This window comes from Sitodiplosis mosellana, unplaced genomic scaffold (genome assembly GCF_009176505.1).
Source record: "Sitodiplosis mosellana isolate CC-2019 unplaced genomic scaffold, AAFC_SMos_1.0 Smas_scaffold_6166, whole genome shotgun sequence".
In the NCBI taxonomy this organism is placed as follows: Eukaryota; Metazoa; Arthropoda; class Insecta; order Diptera; family Cecidomyiidae; genus Sitodiplosis; species Sitodiplosis mosellana.
This window is the reverse complement of record NW_022601407.1, coordinates 1,443,322-1,462,987: the sequence shown is the minus strand read 5'-3', so window position 1 is coordinate 1,462,987 and position 19,666 is coordinate 1,443,322. Positions and strand designations below refer to the sequence as shown.

The 19,666-nt window shown below is 37.1% G+C and overlaps 3 protein-coding genes across 45 annotated transcripts in view; 1 reads left to right on the top strand and 2 right to left on the bottom strand.

Moving 5' to 3' along the window:
- Nucleotides 1-6,820: 6,820 nt before the first annotated feature.
- LOC129575102 (uncharacterized protein K02A2.6-like) lies at nucleotides 6,821-7,318 on the top strand. The gene has a single exon (XM_055458030.1). The coding sequence runs from the start codon at nucleotides 6,821-6,823 to the stop codon at nucleotides 7,316-7,318; it is 498 nt and encodes a 165-aa protein (XP_055314005.1).
- Nucleotides 7,319-7,985: 667 nt separating this feature from the next.
- On the bottom strand, nucleotides 7,986-14,045 carry LOC129575090 (monocarboxylate transporter 2). The gene is made up of 11 exons (XM_055458014.1): nucleotides 12,700-14,045; nucleotides 11,953-12,353; nucleotides 11,791-11,874; nucleotides 11,398-11,702; nucleotides 10,909-11,319; nucleotides 10,350-10,788; nucleotides 10,165-10,286; nucleotides 10,025-10,093; nucleotides 8,985-9,042; nucleotides 8,539-8,821; nucleotides 7,986-8,463 (listed from the first exon to the last, which is right to left on the bottom strand). The coding sequence occupies exons 1-11, from the start codon at nucleotides 12,727-12,729 to the stop codon at nucleotides 8,362-8,364; spliced, it is 2,304 nt and encodes a 767-aa protein (XP_055313989.1). The 5' UTR covers nucleotides 12,730-14,045; the 3' UTR covers nucleotides 7,986-8,361.
- Nucleotides 14,046-14,804: 759 nt separating this feature from the next.
- LOC129575086 (serine/threonine-protein kinase 10) overlaps nucleotides 14,805-19,666 on the bottom strand; it is a 24,055-nt gene continuing 19,193 nt past the window's right edge. For 22 of the 43 annotated variants that reach the window (XM_055457984.1, XM_055457985.1, XM_055457990.1 and 19 more), the window contains one exon: nucleotides 14,805-16,419. In XM_055457984.1, coding sequence (XP_055313959.1) covers nucleotides 16,270-16,419 — 150 coding nt within the window. In that variant the 3' untranslated portion in view covers nucleotides 14,805-16,269. Of the gene's footprint in view, nucleotides 19,210-19,666 lie in introns of all 43 variants that reach the window. The other 21 variants (XM_055457962.1, XM_055457971.1, XM_055457961.1 and 18 more) reach the window with 1 other exon arrangement.

Below are 19,666 nucleotides of genomic sequence, written 5' to 3'. Positions count from 1 at the left end.
CTTAATACTAATGAACAATAGCTGTCAATGTCAGTGATGACAGATACTTATGCTACAATAATTAGCCGATTTGCCGATGAACATGTAAAAAAGGCCATGAGAGCGAATATCACCCACACTCTCACACATTTCCCGAAGAAACGAATTAAATTGAACCGTATTCAGAGATTTTTGATTACAGCATCAAAAATCACAGCGAAGTTTCTGCGCGATAATACAGATATTTTCGTATCGAACAGTGACAAAGGAGGGGTGACTGTGATTGCTAGCAAACAAGATTACAACCGAAAAATGGATGCATTAACTAGTGATCCAACAGCGAAACTTGAGAGAAAAAACAACCGTCTGTTAGCTGCTCTGCACAACCAAACACATCAGTTTATTAGTATGAAGCAAAGGAAATTTATGACCACGTACACGGCTGTGGCACCAAAGATTTATGGTCAATTTAAATGCCATAAAGAGGGATATCCACTAAGAAATATCATTTCAACGATCAATTCGCCGTCGAAATTCTTTCAAACCAAAATATTCCATCAAAAACTCAAAGAAGTTTATTCGGAAAATTCGTGCAGTGCATATTCCGAATGGATACAAACTAGTATCATTCGATGTGGAAAACTGTTTCACGAATATCACCAAGGGCACTAAGCATCATGGAACGTGACATCGATCAATACATCAGGCCGAACAGGGATATTCCGAAGGAGGAGTTTATGAACCTATTGAGATTTTGCTTGACCGAGTGTAACTTTGGAACAACTAAAGTTAACGGAATATTCAAGAAATCAATCGGTTCATATGCCATTATGTAGCTTAAGTCGCCACCTTTCCAAAACAGTATAGTATAGTTGTCGCTCCCCCCTAACTGAGAATGAGCAACGGGAATTGAACTATTTGGACACCACATTGATTAGGCGTGATGATGGATCCGTCATTTCCAATTGGTTTCACAAACCAATGGCTTCAAATCGGATTCTCAATTTCTACTCGACCCAACCACAGCACATGAAAGTAAATACAGCGAAGAGTTTTGTAATACGAGTATTAATGCTCTATCACACATCATTTTTTGATGACAATAAAACTCGCGAAAATGAGGAAGAGAAAATATATAGCAGTGTTGCGTACGTTCCAAATTTGACCGAGGAATTGGCCGAAAAATGCAATTACTTTACGCCAAACATCAGTACAGCGATGCAACCAGTGAAGAAAAATAATCAGTTTTTCAGTAAAATGAAGCAAAAACTGAATAAGAAGGACAAATGTAACGCGTAGCGCAACTCTATTGGGCTCTCTAAAAAAACAGCGCACCCTTTTGAGGATCTATAGTTTTCTATGCAGAAAGTTGGCATTACTGCATCAGAATAAATACTGCATGAGGGCGCTGTGTACATGCGCATCCCAATATGTAAATAAAAAATTCTTCTTCATTTCATATTTTTTCGTGTTCACGCCGACATATTTATATTTGCATTAATGATAAAGTGAAGCCGATAGACGCGCGAAAACATGTTGTGTGCGTGTAGTCGGCTGTAGCGGTAAACAATGCGGTGTATTGTTACGCTGTGTTTGTACACACTGAGGCGTCGATGACACACACTTGTACGACAGGGTACGGAGATGTAAAACAAACAACTGCTGTCAGTGGTGATTCATTTTGCGTAAACACTGAACACTTTGCATGGGAAATAAAAGTGACCATTCGTTGAACCAAATATCGAACATTTTGTTGTGTTCATTTTGTGCTGATGTTTTGTTTGTGAATTTCAGACATGCAGCGAACACGAGCAACAGATGGACCGTATCCGTTTGAATTCAAAGCAGATGGAAATTGCGGTGGCGAATGGAAAATATGGCTGCGAAGGTTTGAAATCCTCGCCCAAGCAAATTCGATGGTGGACGCCGAAGAGAAATTGAACTGGATGCTGCATTACGCCGGTGCAAAAGTTCAACCGGTTTATTATTCACTGCCGGAAAAGAAGTCGTGGAGAATATACGAAAAGGCCCATTGGCAACGGGTTATGTGAATTTTCAACCAGAAGACGAATATGAACAAGCGGTTGCGAAACTGTGTGAATTTTTCGAACCGAAACAGTTCTCAGAATGCTGAAACAAAACAAAGGTGAACGAATCGACATGTTCATGATGCGATTTTGACGAGCAGCTCGATGAAAACATTCGTGACCAAATCACGAGCGGCTGTCATTCGGATGTGTTGCGACGCAAAATATTGGAACGAGGTGATGAAAAGTTGGAACAAATCGTCAAAATGGCACGAATCTTTGAAGCTGTTTCGAAGCAACAGAAAACTTTCGAAAAGGAAGCAACACTCATACACACAAGTCCGGTGACAGTTGATGAACAGAAAGATGAAAGTGTTTGCAATATTAATGCGAAACGTAAATTTGCAAGTCGTCGAAATATGCCGCCGAAGAAAAATATGGATTTTGGTATTGTGTGTGGCCGATGCGGTTCGAAAGGTCACAAGGCATCAGACGATTGTTGCCCGGAAAAAGGCAAGACATGCCATCGTTGTGGTCGCAAGGAGCATTTCTCCCGAATACAAAAGCATTGAAGATGAGTATGGGGACATTTTCATGGTCGATTCACATGACGATACTGACAAAAATTATGGCTTTGAATATTGAATTACGTCCAGTCGGTTTAAATGTAATAACAAGAAGAACGTTTATTGAAAAATCAAACGTCAAAGTCAAGTCATCCGTCAAATGTCAAACTTCATGTTACATCTTAAGATGGGTTCACATTTACATTTCGATTGCTATTTCTAACACTCTCTCTCTCAATCTAATGTAAATCTTACAAACTAACAATTCATTTTCATGTTCAAATCAGTTAATTTCCAAAACAAAATTCAAAATAACAATGAAAATTCAACTCTCTCTAAATTCAAACTATAAATGAATCAAAAATCTAACTTTAAATGAATTACTCGAAAAACAGTTTAACTAATTGAAACAAAGAAATCCAAATGTTGATTCAATTCGTCGCCATGCGATTCTCTCTCTATTTCTCGTATCCATTTCCAAGTTCAGTTCACATTTTGTTTTCGTTTTCAGTACCGAGCCACTCGAAACGTCTTTTCTTTTCGTCTCTTCATTCAATATTGGCTCTACTGAAAAATACAAAATAAAATTTAACTTCTTTAAATTTTCATACCATCACATCAGCTCGGAGACTTTCTTCCACATTCCAGAAAAATCCATCCGCTGATCGTTTCTGTCCGCTTTCTCGGCTTCTTCCTCATCTGAGTCAAGCAAAAAACGTGTTGGCTTTCCATCGATGATCGAATCGTCCGTTTCATTCGTTCCGCTGGCCTCTTCAAGTGCGCTCTTGCCTTCGCCACGCTCATCGCTACTGCCAATCACATCTTCTTCTTCGCTTTCGTTTACGTCACTTTCATTCTCATCGACATTGAGACGCACTGTCACTCTCGGCAAAACACATCGGCTGCTCGTGATACTTTTCTCTCTCTCGAGCTCAATCGGTCGAACATTTGTTACTTGTGACTTCACTTTCATCGTCAATTTGAACAAATTCTTGTGTCGAGTTGCCACTGTGGCCGTCAATCCATTCTTGCGTATCGCGCAACCATTTCGATTCAACGACAATTCGAATCCGTTTTCACTCAATTGACCGGCGTTCATTGGTTCGCCGTTGCCAGCCGTCACCTCCTGTTTCACTTCAAGCAGGCGATAGCTCATGAACCAGCTTTTGTTGCTACACATGTGATACGTGGCACACGAATCCAGATACCAATCATTTCTTCCATTGGCAATCATACTCAGGACCATCATCGCTTCATGATTTCCAGTTTTCTTTTTCAAATTCGGGCAATCTCTTCGAAAATGTCCCTCAGTACCACACTCAAAGCACTTCAAACCCCTTTTTTCTCTCGGTTTCATCGATCGATTCGTCATTCGTGCCGACATCGCTGACTGTTGCATTTCATTTCCTTCACTAGCATTCGAAATACGTATTTCTTCGACCATGAGCCGTTCGCGCAATTTCAAAAATGTACGCTCTCCTTCGGCTGTCGAATCCCAGGCTGAACTGAAATGACTCATTTCCGCAGGCAAAATTCTCAACACTTTCGATATCAATTGGCGTTCGGAAAATGTCTCACCCAAATCACGGAGCTGTTGCACAATTTCATCCAATTTTGAAAAAAACACGGCCATATCGTCGTTCGGATCTTTCGTAAACGCGTAGTATCGCTCAAGCAATACATGAACACATGATTCTGACTTTTGCTCATAGACACTGTGCAATTTGTCCCACATCTGCTTCGATGTCTCACAACTCATGATATGCAGCAATGCTTCGTCAATCATACTCGTTGCAATGATTTTCTGCGCTCTCACATCACGTTTCGTCCATGCCGTGTGTTTCGTGGCATCATAACCCGCATCGGTCGATTTCGGCTCTTTGTCTGTGCCTGTCACAACATCGTAAATTTCAGCCGCACGAAGCAAAATTCTCACTTGAAATTTCCAAGGTAACCATTGCTTTTGCTCTCTCAATTGCGTTACGGAACATTTCTCGTCGGCGGTACTCATTTTCGTTCGTTCGTTCGTTCGTTTGCTTCACAATACACCTCAACACGCGACAATTTTCAATCGATTCAAATCGCAGCGATCACAAAATCTTCACGGAAATTCGGTCGACAAAAATACTCACTGATGATATTTCTTGACAATTCTCCTAATATTTTTGTTTTTTCGTCGTTGCTGGGCCCATAACCTGACAAAAATTATGGCTTTGAATATATATTGAAACACGTTCAGTCGGTTTGAGTGCAATAACAAGTAGAACGTTTATTGAAAAATCAAACGTCAAAATCAAGTCATCCGTCAAATATCAAACTTCATGTTACATCTTAAGATGGGTTCACATTTACAGTTCGATTGCTATTTCTAACATTGTGGCGATTACAACAAAATGTGGGTAACAATCGGTGGTATCGATGTTGAAGTGATCGTTGACTCAGGCACAAAGCGAAATGTCGTTGACAAAGCGTCTTGGTTAGAATGGAAAACCAAAAATATTGTGACCACACACCGACAAAATGAAGTTGATATCTATTTTAAAAGTTACGGCGCGCATCCACTGAAGTTCATAGGAATGATTGAAACGGTGGTCAAAACGGCAACGAATGGAAAGTTGGCCAAGTTTTACGTAGCTAATGAACCAGGACAGGTATTGCTGGGATATGAAACTGCCGAAGTACTTGGAATACTGAAAATCGGAGACGATGTTGAGCCGAAGAATGCCATCAATGTCAATGTGATTGATGAAAACGAAATCGACTGTAGACCACTGGGAAAAATCAAAGGTGTAACAATTGACATTCCAATCATATCCGACGTGAAGCCTGTAGCCCAACCATACCGTCGTGTACCAGTTGCACTTGAGAAATTGGTGGACGATCGAATCGAACAAATGGTTCGTCAGAAACTAATGGAACAAATACTAAGTGGATGTGAAGGTGTACCCGTTTACATTGATGATATCGTCATTTATGCACCGACGAGAGAGCTCCATGATTTACGGCTTCGAAAAGTGCTTGATCGAATTCGTGAATTCAACATTACACTGAACAAGATTAAGTGTAAATTCGGGCGCACGGCAATTGATTTCTATGGCCATATTCTGTCAGACGCTGGAATAAAACCGAAACACGATAAAGTCAAGGCTGTGCAGGAATTTCGCGCACCCAAAAACGCCGAAGAGGTTCGTAGTTTCATCGGACTGGTGAACTATGTGGGTAAATTTATTCCGAATCTGGCGACTATTAGCGAGCCGCTTCGTCAACTTACAAAGAGAGGTGTCAGATTTGATTGGGGCCGTGAACAACAATTGGCATTTGACACATTCAAAGACAGATTGACAGATAACTTGCCACTTGGATATTACAATGTGAAATGCCGAACACAACTCATCGCTGATGCAAGCCCAGTCGGATTGGGTTGGGTGCGGTACTGACACAATTTCAAAAAGGAGAAAACCGAGTCATTGCGTACGCTAGCCGTAGTTTAACTGCACCAGAACTCAATTATGCACAAACGGAAAAAGAAGCACTCGCCTTGGTATGGGCAGTCGAACGATTTACGTATTATTTATACGGACGTGAGTTCGAATTGGTGACCGATCATAAGGCTCTCGAAACGCTGTTTGCACCAAAGTCAAAGCCATGCGCACGAATTGAAAGATGGGTCATGCGTTTGATGTCATACAAGTTTAAAGTAATTTACAAGCCCGGAAAAACGAACATTGCCGATCCGTTGTCACGACTATTTAAACAAATGAACATACCATTGGCAGAGCCAAAGGCAATTAAGTTGGATGAAATTTTGGAGGCTTCAACGAAAGACAGCGAAATTCAAGCAGTCAAACATGCGCAGTACGAAGGAGAATGGCCAGATTCGGCATCGGCATTCAAGCCATTCGGGCTGGAGCTATGTTTCGCTGGTAACATTTTATTGCGGAGAACACGGATATTGTGATACCACACATTTTGCGTGAGAAAACATTGGAATTGGCCCACGAAGGTCACCCCGGCATGACTGTGATGAAATGTCGGTTAAGAACGAAAGTTCAGATAGAGGAATTTGTGAAGAAATGCCGTGGCTGCTTGTTAGTGAGTACACCATCAGCACCCGAACCATTCAGAAGAACGGAATCGCCTTCGGCACCTTGGCAACACCTTGCAATTGATTTTCTTGGCCCATTGCCATCAGGTCATTACATATTCGTGGTGATTGATTATTAAAGCCGATTCAAGGTAGTGGAAATAATGGCGAAAATTGATTCAAGCGAAACTATTAAACGTTTGGAACGCATTTTCGCTCGCTTTGGATTGCCCCTCTCCATGCATGCGGATAATGGACGTCAGCTCATGAGCGTGGAATTCAAACAGTATTGCCGAGTGAATAATATTACGTTGATTAGCACCACACCTTATTGGCCGCAACAAAACGGAGAGGTTGAGCGTCAAAATCGGTCGTTATTGAAGCGAATATCCATTTGTCAGAGCGAAAAAGGAAATTGGCAAGAAGACTTGCAGAAGTACTTACTCATGTATCGTTCAACTCCGCACTCAACAACGTTGAAAACACCGGCAGAGTTGATGTTCAATCGGAATATTCGTGATAAATTGCCATCAATTGATCAGCATATCGAAAGAGAAGACAGTGAAGTCAGAGATCGTGATGCGGACATGAAACGAAAGGAGAAAGAGTATGCCGATCGCAAACGAAATGCCAAAACAAATGTCAATGTCAGAAGGAGATGAGGTAGTCAAGAGACAAATTGTGACAAATAAACTTGACACTGCTTTCGAACCAACAATACATACAGTGACCAAGCGGACAGGTTCAGAAGTGATTGTAGTACATTCGGGTACGGGAAGAAAGATTTCCGAGCGTGCCACAGTCCCTTTACAGCATTCACCACCATCGGGCGAGACAACATCACAGCACACGCAACAGCCACATTAAGTTTTGACCAGGGCATCGACACGGAAACGTTCTACGCCTAGCTACTACCAAGATTTCGTACAACCGAAGCGATCCAAGAAGATGTGACAGCGGAACAGTATAACATTGCATTTAAACTTTGTCAATTAATTCATTTGCATTCATTGTTATTAAATTAAATTAAATAAAGACAATTTGAAAAAAAGAAGAGAGTAATGTAGTGTTGGCAACACTGGTTGCCGGTACAAATGTCATTGTCACTGAATAAAAGAGATAGTTTATATTGAGCAGCATAACAGAGCAGACGTTTACATTATTACACACACATTAGTATTTTTCTCCTTTGTCAACAATAATTCCGGCTACCGAATATATTTTACCTTGTATTTGATGGTACAATTAAAACAGACAGTATTGTTCTGGGACTGTGGAACCAAAGATCCAAGAAAGATAAGTTTCTTGACTTCAATAAGAGTAGGTGTGTTAGGATCTTTTGTTACTGTTTTATTTAGTTTTAAGTTTAAGTTTTATAATTTGTTTTTGTTCGATAAAATTGAACACACAGTGAAATCACAAAATTATTCCAATATTATTAAGATGGACAACAAAATTATAGGTGATCCTACGACTATGTTCGCTCCATTATCGCGCTCTTCAATTGTGACCGTGCTTCATTCTTAATAAATGGTACAGTCGAAATATGATTTAGTATGTAATTCGCTAAAATTTCAGTTGGAAACAATTTGTTTGTTTGGTTTTTTGGTTTTTCATGGAAAAATATGTTGATGTGTGTATGTGTGGTTTTTAGGGTTACACTCAAAATACTAACAATTACATTTTATTGTGATATTTCTATATGCTAATTGGACACGGTCGATACGTCACTGTCATCAGAATTTGGTGTTGCATCTCCAGTTGGCTCAAGAATTGTCAGCACAATCAATGGAATACTTCCGAGCACCTGAAATAATAACGAAATTCCCATTGTCTAGACCCATGTTCAAAATGGAATAAAAACATAGAAAATGATACCAACCATACAAGCTCCCATGCAATAGAAGCATATTTGATAGCCACCAGTTAAATCCCGTAGAAATCCGGCTAGTGGTGGCACCGAAATCGCACCGAGACTTTGAAACATCCGAATGAGCCCGTAGCTCGAACTGATGCGCTCTGTTCCAAAAAAATCTGCCAAAAGTACTGGTACCAAAAGATACCATGCTCCGAGACATAAACCATACATTGCCGATGAAAATCCAACTAGATATGAATGATTTTCCATGGGTATTGATAGTACTGCGAGGCCAGCCCCCAAAATACTGCCGATATAGAGAGAGTATTATTAACATTTGTTAGCTTTTTAGGTCTTCGGATTTTTTCAAGGTTTTTCAGGGGGTTTTCTTCAGAAAACCAAAATCCAAGAGAAAATCCAAAAAAAAAACAATTTGAATCGGTTTTGTTTGAAAAACTGCCACTACATACCATAAAATAAACGCTTTTTTCCTGTCGAAAATTTGTAGGTCTGATAAATAACCGAAACCTACAAATGGTTGAATAAATATTAAATGTCTAAATCGATGTTCTTCTTTTGCCGAAATCTACTTTTACGATTGATATGTATATAGATTGTAAACTGAAGGTATTGTCACTCCTTATTGTATTAAAATGATGAAGCGACGAATCATTTATATTCTAATTTATATAAATACTAATACAATATTCCGAAAATTCCTTCTTCTTCTTCTTTTTTTTAAAATAAAATTAATTTGAATTATAACTACCAGGAATTAGGAAGCAGTAAATTATGATGGTTGAAAAAACTCATTGACAAGCACCGGTTCGGACGTAGAAATATGTTTACCTAGATGTTCTATACTGTATAAATATGCAAAGCATAGACGCATACGGACGACCGTGCGACGGACGTATCACCAGAGCCATCATTGTTTGCTGTGTACTGTATTCATATACACACGAACGCATGCGTCTCGCAATTCACGATCGCCCGTTGATACGTTCTTCACACGGTCGTCCGTACGCGTCCATGCTTTGCATATTTATCTTGCATATTTCTATATCCGAACCGATGCTTGCTCATTGATTTGTCAATATAATAAGTATAGGGAAGAATGTTTGCGCTCGTGCGCGTCGGAAATAGTGTTACATATTATTTGTTCTAATGCCCCGAAATAGAATTTTCATATTATTGGCAATAATAATTTGTCATCTGAAGAATAGCAATTAACCATTAGCAATGTTTCAAAATGACAATTCGCAGAAATTTCATCGAAAACTAGTGACGATTTGATACCAAGTTGATGAGAAAATCAGTGTAATATTGTTATTTCAATTTCATGATAAAATTAAAATTTCCCTATGATAAAACCTGGATGAAATTTTCTATCGAAAATCGAATCCATTCTCCAAATCATACAACAGTTTGACACTGGTCTCATCTCATCACAATAATGAAAAGAAGTACATATATGGGGAGATTTAAATAAAAGGTTAAATTTTTCTACCTAATCGTCCTACTAAATCTAATGCTGCACTAACAGCTACCAACAGTCCTGCTTCCTTCTTTGTAAAACCTAATTTAGAAAATCGGAAGAAATATTTTATTCGGGCAGATATTTCGTTTTTCATTTGTATTCAGTAATACCTTGAGAAATTGCGTAGGCTGGTAGAAAATACAAAAAATAAGGACATCCCACCGACATAAGTGTGACAGACAAACACATCCCAATGAACATTGGATCTTTGAGTAAACTCACGTCAATGTATCTGGAGAAAAAAAAATTGCTTCAGATTTTTTCTGTAAAAAAAAAAAAAAATTAAAGAGTTTACCTTTGAATTTTTTCGCATAAAGTTTTTGGCTGTTTCAGTTCGATATCATCATCAAATTCGGACAAATCGCTGACGGGTGTTGGAAGAATCATACTTTTGCTGAGACCACGATTGTTCGATGACTGAATTGTTGATGCGTTATTGTAATCGAATAAATGATTGAGTGTTTGTTTGTCGGGAATTTCATCATTACTCGAACGATTGCCAAACTTTTGCGTTATAATTCGTCGTCGGCTTCCCCGATTCGAATCGTAGCCATTTCTTGATTTATATACGCATGTCGAATCGGTGCTCAAATCTTCAACTGAGTGTAAAATTGAAGAGCTTCGTGTAGGTCGAATGGCCGAAATAGGTTTTGTGAACCTGCTTTCGCCCATTGTATCCGCATACTCATCATCACCACCTTCATTGCCATTTCCGCTATTGTCATTGAGGGCTCCTGTGCAGAAGAAAATTGCAAAGTTTTACATTAATTCGAACATTTAAGTGACCTCGAATTTCAGTGTGTTCGAATTTGAATTCAAACAAACAGCGAACAGCATTGAAATCGAAAACTTACCAAGTTTGTTAGTATTGTAGAGATCGTTTAAACGATTCTTTGACTCTTCCATAAATAAATGCTCAATGTATCGTTTTTCATCGCCATTGCATGCCGTAAGAAGTGTCAGATTGGTAGCAGTTGAATTGCTGTTTTCGCATTTGGTCGATTTTGCTGTTTCCGATGCCCAGTTTTCGTCATATGGTCGATACAACGTGGCTGAGACACAAACATGCAACATACCAGCGCCAAGAAGCAGCAATGTTCCATGGAATCCGAATTTATGGATTAAATACTCGATGAGAATGGGAAAAATGAAACTGCCCGCTGCTGTTCCCGACACACAAATACCGTTCGCGAGGGCTCGTCGTTTATTGAAATACATCGAAACTATGATGATTCCAGGCGTTGTTGATAATCCACCTCCGATTCCTGAAATAGTTACAAAATCCGAATGACTCAGTCTTGAGCTCAGCCATAAAAAGTACTATCAAATCAGATGATGCTAACCAGTTAAAATTCCAAATGTAATGAGCAGATGGTATAGGCTTGTAGCAAAGTAACTCAACATGAGGCCACAGGCGCAGAATAATCCCCCTATAAATACTACGGTACGACAGGAAAAACGCTGGCACAGTGCGCTGGACAACGGTGCAAGAGCCAAACATAGTGCTGATAGAATGGCGGGTATCCAGGATGCGACAGCTGTTGTGTTTGTGGGGAATATTTCCAAAATCTCGACAAACAGTACCCCGTACGATTTCACAAGACCAGCAACCCAAAACTGTACGGAGAATGCACCAAATACGACCAACCTATTTTTTTCATACGAAGAATTTTATTATTTTAGTTTTGGATTTTCTTCTAAATATAAGTCTTAGTATTGTCAGTATTGGGTCATACCAGCCATAACCACCATCCATTGGTGGGAGTGTTGTATTATTATCGCTGCTCACTTCTTTCCGTCGACCCAAACGATTTGAAAGTCTTCGAAAAAGAAACACAATTTTTTTTTACATTAGTTGTTCTCGCATCGAATTTCAAACGAATGCAAACATTGCTCACTTGCTACTCCTCAATTCCCGTGACTTTGCTATTAATGGCCGCGCAGTAACACTCGATACTGTCAACAGATTATCATTATCGTCTTCGTCAATTTCGCTGGTGCGCTTATTGCCAATTAGCTCGAGAAAAACGGATTTTGTCGACAGGTTTGGCTGCAACAGTCCATTTCCGGTGTCGTTCGGCACGGTGATAATTTCACTCATAACGTTGATCGAATCGGCAAGCTGCACCTGTGGCGCTGAATGTATGGAGCACAACGAACCGGTTGTATTGAATTCATTGAACAATGCCACATCGGGATGAATAATTGGGTGTTCGCATTGCTTGATCGATGATGTACTCGAATCGTGTATGCTGAATCCGGATGACTGGAACTTTTCATCAAATGTCTCCCGTGTTTCCTGTTGAAAACGCGAAAACAGATGAACAAACAAAAGAGCATGTCATTATGATAATATGGTGTGGTATTAAATGATGCAACGGAATGTATTTGCGTCGCAGACATTAGGAAGTGTCATGTAAAAAAGCAATGCGCAGTCGTCAACACAAGCATTTACACAACGACATTGGCTGTTTTGATAAGACGAAAACAATGTTTATTTTTTGGTCTTCATTCGTATCAATGCTAGGAATTTTCTATTCCATGAATTCATGCAGATGATATGCAAATGGAAATGACATTCAATGAGAATGTCGATAAAATACAAAGAGAAAGATAAACAGTTTATATAAAATTCGCAAACTCACCTGGAGACTCCATTCACGGGGTAAAGACATTGTTTATGTAAAAGGTGTTGTTTTCTTTGTTTTTCACGTTTAAAACGTAAATGCATTGGATTAACTTTGGGTATTTTCGTTATTTTCGATAGGCGTTCGTTAGATTTACGGTTTGTGAGTTTGTAATGTCAAAAAATTGACGATTCTCGAGATGATTTAGAGTGAATTCTATTTTTTTTAGGGATTTTTGGATCTTTCTAGAAATATTTCTATTTTTTAGGGTTGAATTTTTAATCATTCATCGGAAATAGATGATAAATCAGGCTTAAGTCAACACACAAATATAAATTGTAATTGATTTTTCACTTTCCTTCGCTCTCTAATTACTTCTCGAATATTGTATGGTATAAATTGATACGCGTGATGAATTTAACCCACACACATTATTTATAAACAGCTGACTAGAAAAGTAGCGCAAAAATTCTGAGCTGGCAATGGAATTATGTAGACAAATTAATCAAATTGAATTCGGAAAATGCAAATGCGATGCTTTGGGAAATAACGTCTCAACGATAGAATAGAAACGCTCACTCCACTAACTTTGTTTAGCCTTGGAGCTTTGCACATGAATCAATTACCTAGGACAATTTATACAATTTTATATAAAACCTTTCGCTATGAGAACTCCTTTCAAATGCCCATGGAAGCAAATTCAATTTTCGTAACAGGCTTTAACACATTCGGCAAAACAAAGTATAGACGAGGAAAAAATGATTTTTGTTTCCATAAAATCGATATGCAACATCTCCTTGTTGAAAGATAAAACGTACTTGTTTCCTCTTCTTTTTTTTTCTTTCAGTTTCAGTTTTCAGGTAGCGACAAATTTCAGATTTGTTATAAATAATTGATGGAATTTTTTAATTGGAGCTGATGGAATTGTTAGAATGAAATAAATACGTTGATTTCTGTTTTCCAAATAAAATAGATAATCAATTTTATTTAAATTCAATTTGAACGGTACACTTTTTTACGCCTTTTATGAAATTCGTGAAAAAAAAATCTTTTTGCGTTTTGCTTCAGTATCTATGTATTTGTGTCTCCGTTGTAAGTTATCTAATCTGCCTTATTGGTTGATCCTGTTTTGTATTACTTTTTGTGACAATTTCTTTTCTTTGCGTTTCACTTGATTTCGCTCTTGCGGTTACAATAAATTTGGTGTAAAAAATATTTAAAAAAATAAAACGTTTTGAGTTTTCTTTTTTTTTGCAAATTCTGGTTAAGTGTTTTCGAAGTCTAAGTGGAGCAATAGTCAAAGTAGAACTGATCTATCTTAAATAATTTTGCGTGATGGTAGTCGTAGATTTGTGCCTGTATCTGTACTTTATTGTGACGTGCTGTGTTATGGATTGACAAAGGGCTGCTTTTTTTCTGTCGTGCCCAATATTCAGCATGTATTTGTGTTAGAGAAGGAACATTAATGCGCAATATTCGACACAGTCTGTCCTTCATTTGATACATACCAGTGTGCGTGTGTGCGTATGTGTGTGAGAGTGTGTGTGTGTGTGTTTTGTAAAAGCTACATTATTCTTTGCACAATAACATCATCTGAATAGACTTCTCATTTGGATATTACGCGGTTCGGAATCGATAAATTGTTTGCTGACATAGATTCACAAAAAACTGGAGAATGACTACATTAGTATGGATGAAATGTTGTGGAATAAAACTCGCGCAAACGCACTCCCATCACAATGTGACATTCAGGGAACAACTGGATTTCCCTTTTCTATGCTAATTGCATACCTGAAACCAACGAATTCCCGTGTGCAAATCTTTCGAACTGAACAGCCAGTTGGCTTACTTGATGGATCATTTTGACAATTAAATATAGCATAGCCCTCTGTGGATAACACTTGCAACAATATTTTAAATAAAATGAGATTTCATTCGATTCATAATGTGTGGTCATTTGTTGCTTTATCATTGATTGAAACAACAATTGAATGCATGAGAATATTCTTGACCTGCGAAAAAAAGTTCGTTCCGAAATGCCTCATACATTCGTATAGCAACAAAAGAGACTCAAGAAAAAAGTGAGCATAAAAGTGTCCCATGATTCGAGAAAGAAAAAAAAGTTTTTCATTAGGTTTTTTTTATCAGCATTTTCTTTTATTTTTACATATTTCATTTTTTTTTTTAATTACATTGAACCTATTTTATTAAATAATAATAAAAAGGGAAAATCATTATAATTTCAACAACAATGTTTCTTTTTTCTTTTCTAAAAAACTATGAACTTAGCAATCGACAAACATTTTGTTGCCATTTTATTAATATATCTCATAAGAACGTTGATATCTCTTTTTATTCCTAGGTCTATTGCTAGGCTCAAAGTCAATATGAAATTCTCGACTCAGGACGCTTGCATTAGGGAAGGAAAAAAGAATTGTTTGCATACGTTTCAATTGTTTTTTTTTATTTCTCGCTCGGTCGTTCCCTCTCTCCCTCGAGTTTTTTCTTTACATGGATTTAGCAATATTCGTTGTCTTTGTATTTATTTAAGTTTTTGATATGCAGCATAAATATTGTTGCTGTTGTTTATTGCTGATATCAATGTATAAATTTGATCATGTCGACTAATTATATCAGACAAGCATCTTATTCTCTCTGTCAGTGCCATAAACAGTTGGCTTTTGGATTGCATTTTGAGTAATGTGTTTAGTTTCTCTCGGTTCAATTTTGCATTTAATCGATATGTTGAAACGCATCGCTAAACATACAATCCATCAATTGTTCTCACTTGCATTTCATCATTTTCAAGCACAAAAAAAAATACACAATGCAGTGTAAAATATTAAAAATTAAAATATATGTTCATATATATTTTGTAAATCGGAAAGACATTTTGCATATGGATATATTATTGTTTTTTTGATATTTTTTTTCTTCCGTTGTCTCTCTCATCAAATGCAATTTAATACATTTCTTCCCTCGACAAAAAAAAAGTTCAACAATTTGTTTCTTGAGCTTGAGCTATATCGATATAAGTATAATTTTATTTATTAGACTACGCGTTCCTTCGTTGCATTTGTCATTTATCGGGAACAGAAGGCATAATACGAATTGCGTTACGACTCATTTTTCATCATCAATATCATCATCATCTCTGTTTTACTTTTTCTCTTTTAAATTTATTCATTAAATTCTATTTGTGTCGTTGTTCGGTAATGAATTATTAGCAAGTGATCCACAACGGGAGACTGTGAATATCCTGAATATTCATGCTGAGCATACATTTTCGAATCGGTTGAATTAACATGTATTTCATTAATGTTAAGATATAATCGTGATTGTATCTTCTGCAAAGTTATATTACTTGACTCAATTTACAATTTTGCTGAAAAAGCACCAACACGTTATCTCTTTTCTCGAATAACGTTCATCCAAAATACAATCGGATTTGAAAATTTAAACTCGACTTGTTAATTTAGGAGATTCATAGTTCCAGAATGTGGTTTGCTATTAGTCTTCTAAAATTCTGGTGTGTGTGTGTGTTTGTATATATACTCATTTATATATGTTGTACAACATCAAATGCCATCAACCCTCTGAATATGATGATAGACTGCTTCGCGTTGATCCAGCCAAATCGCGTGACGATTCAGCTCCTCCGCAGTTCATAGGAACTATACCGGTTCGGTACAACGCGTCCATTTCTTCAATCTGTTGATTGAATGTCTCCTCTAAGCGCTGTATGGTCGCGGAAAAAAAGAGGAATAGGAAAAAAAATATATTGTAAATTTCCATTGAACAATTATTGTCCAAAATATAGCAATATTACATACAAAATATAGAGAGAAAAAACAATTGAAATTCAGATAGAAAATAAAAAAAAATACAGAATAGAAAAGATTTTGTTCATCCTGCCACCCTGTTCAAAAGAATACAATGTGCAAAAATAGAGTTGATATCGAAATATAGTGAAATATATGGAAGAAAACCATAATCATCAACTATGAATTTCAATGTGCACAAACTAATAGAATTTTGCTCTTGAAAAAAAACAAAAAAATAGAAAAAGTTCAAATTCTATTGCATTTTGTTTCATTTTTTTTTTTTAAGAAAACAAGAATTCAAATAATTACTAGATAATATAAATTATAGTTAAACGTGTATTTGTTATGTCATAAACCCTTTAACCCTTCTGAGAAATTGGAAAATCTCAAACAAACAGAAAAAAACGAAATTAATACAACAATCAACACGAAAATAAAACGAAACGGAAAAACAATTGATCAAACTGCTGGGTGATCTGATCATGAACAAATGACAACACATACATGTAGTTTTAAGAATTACACAAATAAACACAAAAAAACATATTGACAACAACATTCATTCAAATGCGATTTCATTCACAAACCTGCTTTGATTCGGATTGTGTTTTGTTTTTAATTGAACCGTTAATTTCTTTCTTTCTTTCTATTTTGTTCTTGTTTTTCTTCTTAGTATATTATCATATCATAACTATGATTGAGTTCATGGAATCGATTGGGCGTGTAGGCTTTTGGGTACTCATGTGTCATTGCTAATTTTTTGGTTTGAGCTCTTATCTGTGGTTGATTTGTTCTTCGGCCATTCTTTTGAGCTTGAGTTTAGTTGTGTCATCTTCATGGCAAAACGGTTTATAATGCACGAATAGGAGTAGCAACCCATTTTGAATATCAAGACGTCGATTGGAAGCGTATTGGTTATTTCATTTCATTCAAGATATATAAAATCTTGTTTGTGTGGGTGGGTGAGTGTGTGTTTGATGGAGATTTTTTTGTGAAGTAAATTGTAGGTAATGAAAGGGAACGGTGCAGACGACAACCAAATGGATCAAGTTTTGGAAGAGTTTAACATAAATAAAGCGTTTTTGTGTGTTTTTATATGAATGTGTGTGCACTGTGCAGGCAACGCAATGTAAAAACATCGCGGTAATTATTTACTATTCACTGGCTGCATATTTTCTATTATCAAGTTGGTTCAAGGACCAAACAAACAAACAAAAATTTAAGGCAACTAAATGAATAACACTTAAAAATTACTGTATGTAGAATTAAAAAATAATAATAATAATGACACCAAGAATAACAACAATAACAACAAAGAAATGACTTGAACTTTCTTTAATGCTAAACAAAAACAAAAGGAATAAAGGCGCATATTGACTGGTTTTTGTGCAATTTATGAATTGGAACCCATTTAAATGAACATAAGCGTATAATGAAAATATAAGTTAACAAACAGAAGAAGAAGAAAAAGAAACAGCCAAGGGGAAAATGGTGATTTATAGCCGATCTGGGCTGTACACGCAATTGGCGTTACACATTAAATCGACATTTGAAACAGAAGAAGAAAATAAAAATTGATTAACATAAGCGGATGGTAGTAATAACGTGAAAATCATTGTTGTGGTAAATTTGTGGCATTGGAATGATTGAGTGTGACTCGTGGTAGCTTGAATTTGGTCATATTGTCTAAGCTCAATGGGCCAGCAAAACCACCGCCGCCACTTTGACCATAACTATTATTTGATTGGAGCTTAGGTTGTTTGTTTCGTTGAAATGTGCTTGTGGATGTAGTGGACATTGGTAATGATGAGTCGGCGATTGATTCATTGATATCATGCATCGATGTAACGGTACACAATGGTGATATTGTACGAATGGACGATGAACGATATGCACTAAGCGATGTCGGATTCTTTTTTTGCGGATTGGTTTTAATGACCGTCATATAGCCTTCGGCATTGTATGCTTCCATCGATTGTGCACGCATATTTTTAAAATCGCTCGGTTTTGTCGTATAAATATTGGGTTTTAACGCGCGATTCGGACGACCCAATGATTGACAGAACATTGTTCGATCCTCCGCCATGGTCACTGCTGCCGGTGCCATTGCCATCGATTCACGCAACTCTATGTCATTCAACGAACGAATGCTATTCGATTTATAGCCTTCGTCCGATTTTGTGTTGATACTTATGTTTGGCCCATCACCGGATTGAATCGATAGCGAGTGTTTATCACTTGAATATTGTGTTCGATCATCACCATACGATAATGTACCAATCGATGCATCACTAAATGTCAACGTTGTCGACGAGTTCATTGTAATTTTTGTGATTGTCGATGTGGAAGACATGCGTCGCCGATTTTTATCACTCTCATCATCATCATCATCATCATCATCATCATCATCCACGCTATTATTGCCATTATTGCTACTACTGAATGTGAAGTGATTGCGACTCAAGTCTGGCACCGAACCATGCAATGTGTGACGTGCATTTTGTGAAAGATTTAAAAACGTTCGCGATCGCGATAAGCTTCCAAAGAGGCTGCCATGCAAACGATACGCCCGTAGGCTTGTGAGCGACATATTACGCAAATGTGGTGGTACGATTATTTCACCATCGAATATTGAACGATCATCAACTGGACCATGTTTTTGCTCATATGCGTCGATCATTTCATTTATTTCACTATTTAACTTCTGAAAAATATTTAAATACACAAAATATACAAATAAAAGAAGAAAATTATTCGTTTGGTTATTTAAAAAAAATTGTTTGTTGTTTTTTTTTAGAATATTATTTTCATTTTCTTTGGTGAAACTCATCTTCTTGTTTCATCTGATAAATGATAAAATGAGAAAACAAGTTCACCGTTCACGAAACAAGCGGTCATCATATCGAGAAAGTAAAACAAACAAACGGACAACCAAATTTGCATTAATCGAGATATTTTGCATTTCATGCATACAAGTTCTAGACCAAGAGCTGTTGAACAAAGTACTTACTATACAAGCTTCATGTCAGATAATGGAATTGTAGGTGCACATTAAGGCCAATATTCAAAATATCAATTTGTTTTATCATCATTTGATACACATCACAATATCTACACGCCGATAACAAGAATAAAAATCGCTTCACTTTTCGTTCAAGCTT

Excerpts from the sequence above, each read along its gene's own strand:
- LOC129575090 (XM_055458014.1), bottom strand. The coding sequence starts at position 12,729 with ATGTCTTTACCCCGTGAATGGAGTCTCCAG. Across the intron at positions 12,354-12,699 it reads CCCGTGAATGGAGTCTCCAG|GAAACACGGGAGACATTTGA; the intron begins GTGAGTTTGCGA and ends CGTTTTCAACAG. Across the intron at positions 8,464-8,538 it reads ATTGCATGGGAGCTTGTATG|GTGCTCGGAAGTATTCCATT; the intron begins GTTGGTATCATT and ends TTATTATTTCAG.
- LOC129575102 (XM_055458030.1), top strand. The coding sequence starts at position 6,821 with ATGGCGAAAATTGATTCAAGCGAAACTATTAAACGTTTGGAACGCATT.